Source organism: Scyliorhinus canicula, chromosome 3 (genome assembly GCF_902713615.1).
Source record: "Scyliorhinus canicula chromosome 3, sScyCan1.1, whole genome shotgun sequence".
NCBI lineage: Eukaryota > Metazoa > Chordata > Chondrichthyes > Carcharhiniformes > Scyliorhinidae > Scyliorhinus > Scyliorhinus canicula.
The window spans coordinates 201,205,774-201,213,103 of NC_052148.1; the positions used below are offsets into that span (position 1 = coordinate 201,205,774).

Below are 7,330 nucleotides of genomic sequence, written 5' to 3' on the forward strand. Positions count from 1 at the left end.
GCCATCAAGATACCCTTAAACCATTGTTCTGATAGTAGGTCTTCGATAGACTACAGAATTCAAGTCAGTGCTCTATGCTTGTAAGCTAAAGAGCTGTCTTTATACCTAGTTAAATTCCATCACTATCCCCAGGCAAAACTGGGGTCACTAAGTTTGTGTAATTGTAGCGTTTTCCTCACACGCAGCCTTGCAGCTGAACAGGGGCACTTTAGCGAACAATTGGGTGAAGTCAGCCATTTGCCTCGGCAACCTGTAGTGTCAGCATCTTCTATATAAAGCTCTACATTTTGGTTGAACCTCCAAGGCCTGCAGGCTCAATCTTGAATTCACCACATTCAAACCTTGGTTCTCCCCACTGTGTGCCAAGTTCCGAGTCTGGATAGGTGATTCCTACATGGGAAATGTGCACTCCATATCAAACAAAGATATCTGGATGTCTAAGCAGTTTGGCTTGGAAACTCTGATAACTGATTGACCAAGAACAGAATTCAAATTTATGTATATAATGTCAAATATAATTATACACCCACAGCTCTTCACAGGAGATGATAAAACAAAGTATGACACTGAGCCACTTAAGGTGAAATAGGTCAGATGACCAAAAGGTTGGTCAAATAGGTAGGTAAAGAATATCTTGAAGGAGGAAAGCAAGATAGAGATGCAAAGTAGTGAAACGAGAGTATTCCAGAACCTAAGGCAGAAGCAACAGAATGCATGCCCACTAATGGTGGAGCAATTAAAATTGGGGATACTCAAGAGGCCAGAATTAGATAAACACATATCTCACATGGTTGTGGGGTTGGAGATAGGGCGGCATGATGGCTAGCACTGCTGCCTCACTGCACCAGGTACCTAGGTTCGATTCTGACCTTGGATGACTGTCTGCACATTCTCCCAGTGTCTGCGTGGGTTTCCTCCGGGTGCTCCAGTTGCCTCCCATAGTCCAAAGATGTGCAGGTTAGGTAGATTGGCCAGACTAAATTGCCCCTCAGTGTCGAAAGGTTAGGTGAGGTTACGAAGATGGGGTGGGGGAGTCGGCCTGGTAGCGTGCTCTTTCAGAGGGTCGGTGCAGACTTGATGGGCCAAATGGCCTCCTTCTGCACTGTATGTATTCTATGGTTCTTTCTATGATTCACACATAGGGAGGGATGAGGCCAGGGTAGGATTTGAAAACAATGAAGAATTTTAAAATCAAGATGTTGCTTGATCAGAAGTCAATGTAGATCAGCAAACATAGTGATAGGCAAAGGGGAATTGGTGAAAATTAACACATGTCAGAGGATGAATGACCTGAAGTTTCAAAAGGCAGATTAATATCTGGATGGCTATAGATCGAGAGAGGGGAATGTGCAATACAACCTGGGTGCCCTTGCACACCAGTCACTAAAAGTAAGCATGCAGCTGCAGCAGAGGTGAAGAAGGCAAATGGTATATTGGTCTTCACAGCATGTAGACTAGAACACAGGAACAGGGATATCTTGCTGCAATTATATATGGCCTTGGTGAGAGCACACTTGGAATAGTGTGCGCAGTTTTGGTCTCCTTATCTGAGGAAGGATGTTTGTGCTATGGAAGGAATGCAGCGAGGGTTTACCAGGTTGATTCCTGGGATGGCAGGACTGACGTATGAGGAGAGATTGAGTCGGTTAGGATTATATTCGCTGGAGTTTTAAAGAATGAGGAGGGATCATGATTAAAGAATGATCATGGCTCGGCACAACATTGAGGGCCGAAGGGCCTGTTCTGTGCTGTACTGTTCTATGTTCTATGTTCTATCACATAGAAACCTATTAAATTTGAAATTAGACAGGGTAAATGCAGTAAGGATGTTCCCGTGGGTAGGAGAGCCTAGAACCAAAGGTCACAGTCGAAGGATTCGGGGTAAACCATTTCGGACAGAGATGAGGAGATATTCTACACCCAGAGTGGTGCGCCTGTGGAATTCTCTACCACAGAAAGCAGTTGAGGCAAAAACATTGTATGTTTTCAAGGAGTTAGATATAACTCTTCGGGCTAAAAGGATCAAAAGATTTGGGGAGAAAGCAGGTTACTGAGTTGGATGATCAGCCATGAGCACAATGAATGGTGGAGCAAGCTCGAGGAGCCGAATGGCCTACTTCTGCTCTTCTACATTTCAATGTTTTTATGTTTATGGAGGGTAGAATGTGGGAGATCAGTCGGTAGTGCATACTACCTGGTATTAACTCAGCAATAATATACTTACTGATGCTCAGTTTGGATTCTGCCAGAGCTACTCAGCTCCTGATCTCATTATTGCCTTGGTCCAAACATGGACAGAAGAGTTGAACTGCAGAGGTTCGAGTGACTGCCCTTGACATCAAGGCAACATTTGATTGTGTGAGACATAAAACATCCCTCGGAAAACTGAAGTAGTGGGAATCAGGAGGGAAACTCTTCACTGGTTTGAGTGATATTTAGCACAAAAGATGGTTGTATTTGTTGGATGTTATTCATTTCAGTCCCAGGACATAAATGCAGGAGTTCCTCAGAGTTGTGTTCCCAGTCCCAATCATCATCCGTTGCTTCATCAATGATCTTTTCTCCATTAGGTCAGAAGTGGGGATGTTCATTGATGACTGTATAGTGTTCTTCACCATCTGCGACTTCTCCGATACTGACGCAGTCCATATCTATGTGTGGCAAGACCTGGACAACATTCAGGCTTGAACTGATAAGTGCAAGGCAACATTTGTGCCATCCAAGTGCCAGGCAGTGCTCATCTCCCACAAGCGAGAATCTAATAATTTCCCCATGACATTCAATGGCATTACCATTGCTGAATCTCACTAACATCCTTGGGGTTATCACTGGCAAGGAACTGGACTAGACTCACCATATAAATACTGTGATTACAATGGCAGGTCAGAGGCTGGGAATCCCATGGATGACTCCCCAAAGTCTGCCCATCATCTACAAGGCAGAATCAGGAGTGTGATGGAATGCTCTCTACTTGCCTGGAAGTGCAGATCCAACATACTTCAGAAGTTCGAAACCATCCAGTGCAAAGCAGCCACTTGATTGCATCCCATCCACCATCTTCAACGTTCATAACCTCCACCACCGACACATGGCGTCAGTGTGTACCATCTAGAAGATGCACTGTAGCAAATCACCAAGGCTCCTTTGGCAACACGTTACAAACCTGTGACCTCTACCACCAAGCAGGACAGGGAAGATGATGCATAGCAACAGCATCATCTACAATTTTCCCTCCAGCCTTCACACCATCCCGATTTAAAACTATATCACCATCCCTTCAGTGTCACCAGATCAAAATACTGGAACTCTCCTCCAAACAGCAGTGGGTGCTTCTGTACATGGAGTGCAGAGGGTCAAGAAGGTAGCTCACCATGAAAATCTCAAGGGCAATAAATGGTGGTCTAGCCAGCAATGCCCTCATCCCATGAACAAGTAGATAAAAATTTATTACATTTGGCTTTTTTTTTAGGTTTGAACAGTTTGAATATTGTGGGCCTGCAACTTTGGGTTGATTGAAGTGTTATCTCAACGGCGAGTAAATCATAAATCACAAGAAATGATAGCTTCCTCAGTTTTAAATTTGTGCATGTTCATACGAATGTGGGTTAATCTTTTTACACTTGATATACAAAAATCTATGGCACACAGCGATGCAACCTATCTAGACAATGCTGGACATCTTTGGCCCAGTTACCCAAGCCTAAGCAATTAAACCGCTTATGTTAAATGTCAATTCCCAGTTTTGTGAGTTGAACTAAACACTCTCGATCAAACTTGATAGTGTTTCTCTGTACACCCCCAAAAATTTCTCCAACGATGCTGCAGGAGAGTTTAATCAATTTTCTATTGGATTTGGTTATGGTAAGTTAGCTACTGGCAGCCCAAATTAAAGTTGACTACATTGGCGAATGGAAACAGCCATTGCAAAAACTTCTTAAAACTGGTTCAGAGAGCTTAACAGACAAGTAACCTTGTATAAAAATAGATTTATGAGTACAAGGGAGGCTAAACAGTACGGGAAATGTAGCCTTGTAACATTTAAATCGGCCAATGAACTTTTTCTCAAACCATAAACCAGAATTCAAATGTGGGGTTGGAGAGGGATGGGAGGCCTAAGTTCCACATCATCACTGTTTTGCAGATGTCAGCTTTGATCTGAAACCCTTTTGAAAGCATTAAAACTATTTATATTTTAACACACACAAGACATAACTATGTATGGCATGGCATGTTGAGTAATTTTTTGTCCCTTGGACAGTTCAGAACACCAGCTTAGATAGAATGGGACACAAATTAAGATTAAGTGGTTCAGTAGTGCTAATTCCTATCAATGAACAACATTTTATATTTTAAACAACATCAAAAATAACAAGCTGGACATTTAGGTTTAAAGGATGCTGCCTGTACTCTTACGGAAGTGATGAGTTTGAATTATTATATAGTCAACTAAGTGGAAAATCATTGCTAGAATGGTTTTGGTACAAATCGGGAACGATTATCAACTCAATCAATTTCTGAACCAACTTAATAAATGTATTTCTTTGCTGAGTAAATGTTATCAACCTAATTAATCATCGAACCATGTTGCCATTTCTTACAGGTTTCTGAATGTGAACTTAACGTACCAAGTCTAAGAACTCAACTTTAAAAGCTTATTTGTGTAGATCTAGTCTTAGATTTTGGATTGTGGATGGGTGAACATATATTGCCATTTTAAATAAACTAACAATGAAACTCACTGCAATGTTAGCATCATCCCACTGTTCTGCAAAGATATGCAAAAATCGCAGCTATTTCAGTCAGCTGCTATAATGTATCGTGGGATACTTATGATCTCCTAATGCAGGTTATTAATAGAAGAGAATATCAGCAAAGTGAGTGGCTGTGTAGTCGATACGCTTTGGTGGTGCATTTTAAAATTGTAGCAACAGCTCAAGTTTACCAAGAACTATATATATGAAAAACTCTATGAACCCAAAAGCAATAAATTGTTCAATGCCTATTCTATATCAATTTCATTAAATAAGAGAGCATGTTTTTCACCCATTACAACAGAAGTTTAAACTGGTTAGATCGACTGTTCATAAATGCTCGCAGCACAATTGCAGTACAAGCAATCATCACTGTTAAAGCAGATTTTAGAAATATAAATGCCATCATGTTAGACATGACTGTATACTCCACAATCTTCCCTCGCTCCCATTACACAACTTCTTAAGTTCCAGTCGAGTTGTCAGCACATACATTCAATGAAAAGGACAGCGACAAATATGTAAATGTTGCTGGGATACAAATGTTAATTATATTTAATATACTTCTTCAATATTAGTAACTATAGTACAGCAAACTGAAAAAGATTTCAAACCATTAGCATTGGGCTAAGTTTTTTTTGTTTTTCATTTTGGCCAACCCCCCAGTTGACACATCGATAAAATGCTTTCTAAACTGCAACATCTAAAAATGAGAGTAACCCTGAAGATATTGTACCTAATATTCATATTCAGTAGAACAATATAATTTTTCACCATATAAAATGGACATATTGGGAAAAGGTTACAAATGTATTAGTGTCCTTTACAGCATTATAAATATATTAGATCTTGTGACAGATAGCACAGGACACAAATAAACAAAAATTAAAGGTATTCTTTAAAGCCTCCCATACACAAAGATTCAGCGCATTTACTGAAAGTATAAGTTTTATTACATGACTGCTATTTTCAAATATAAAACATTGTTCATGCCAACAACATTAGTTGAAAGGGCAAATAAGCATTACTAGTTTTACCAAAGACGGCCTTGATCAAATCTTGGGGCAGATATTTATTTTATCTTTTGAATTAGCATGAATATAAATAGTGACTTCTTCAAGTTGTTAATTCTATAATGTTGATCGCTATTACAATTGCAAATATATTGTTCATGATCAGCAGTATCAACAATGTAGATTTTAGATTTGAATAAGACATTAATAAGTACTATGGTACAGAGTATCCATCCACAAAACAAAAAAATCTCAGCTTACTTTAGACCTAGAAATTACAGAATCTAAACATGGGTTTTACTTCCCCTCCACCCTCAACAGACACTGCTGTTAAACTAACATGCTTCTGTTTATCACAAGTCTCTAGACTTGTAGGGTAGTTATACAACACTCATGTTTCTCAACATAAATTGCACTGCAACAAAGTACAGGTTACTACTAAGCAACAGAAACAGTTTTACAGCAACAACACTTGACTCACCCGTCTGCGACAGCAGGGAAGGCCCTGGGTGATGATATTGATGGCGATGTTCATGTTAAACATTCTGAGCACCGTATGGTGCGATAAAGGTTCTTTCTCGCTCATCAAGTAAGCAAAAACTGAAGCATAGCTTGAAATTGTAACATTTTTATGCTGATGTTTAAGGATTAATTATTTGATGTGCAATAAAGTCCTATTTTGTAAGCCATTGTGGCTTTTTATATCTAAACACTGCAATAAGTAAAAAGGGCAAGGGAATCCGAGGGCCTGCTGCCTTTCTCAAGATCTTCTCCCAACAGCTACAAAGTTCAACCCACTCCCCAGTCAATAAGCTTTGAAGTTCAAATTCTCAGCACAGCCAAACACAGGCCGGCATGACTATAAACTACTTCTGTAGCTGACATCACTGGGGATGATTGCCAATCCTGCAGCTGATATAGCTTTAAGCATGCCATCCACAAGGGCCACCCTTCTAGCATACAGTATTTTGGAAAGCTAGGTTGATTACCCAAGGAATGCATACTCCCTGGTTAGGTTTTAAATTCCTACTGATATGTGATATCAACATGTGATTGTCCAATCCAAAGCCTGCACATGGCTCACCCAGGTACCAAACACCGTAGCACAGACTGTATAGCGTCTAGCTTTTTCAATGTCAGTGAAATTTAGGGGTCAAATGCAGGGAAAATGAAGTTCACAAAACATAATTAAGGGTATATATCTGACAATAATGTAACATCATGCATATATTAGAAACCAAAGACAAATAGATATTTTGAAGGACAAAGCGAGAGTCATCTCCTATCAGCTCTTTTCATCGCACGTTACTGAACTAATTGTAAATAATTTGAAAGAATATATTTTCAAAAATCAGAAATCTGTTTAGAATAATCACAGATACAACTGAAAACACAGCAAACAGCTGTATAGCTTTTCATGACTCGCAGCTCTCCAGAAAACCACCTGTTTAGTTCTAGTCTTTTGCTCTTTCCTCATCTGATCTATAGGTGAACTCAAACCAGTCTTTGCTAGATCTTTTAAAGTGCATTGTAGAGTGATTTGGTAGCATCAGTTATAACCACGAA

General features: G+C 39.8%; 1 protein-coding gene across 2 annotated transcripts in view; it reads right to left on the reverse strand.

Annotated features, from left to right (window-relative positions):
• fbxw7 (F-box and WD repeat domain containing 7) overlaps window positions 1-6,550 on the reverse strand; it is a 157,381-nt gene extending 150,831 nt beyond the window's left edge. For both annotated transcript variants that reach the window (XM_038791996.1, XM_038791995.1), the window contains exon 1: window positions 6,246-6,550. In XM_038791996.1, the coding sequence (XP_038647924.1) occupies window positions 6,246-6,350 (105 nt within the window). In that variant the 5' untranslated portion in view covers window positions 6,351-6,550. The remainder of the gene's footprint in view (window positions 1-6,245) is intronic.
• Between the last annotated feature and the right edge of the window lie 780 nt (window positions 6,551-7,330).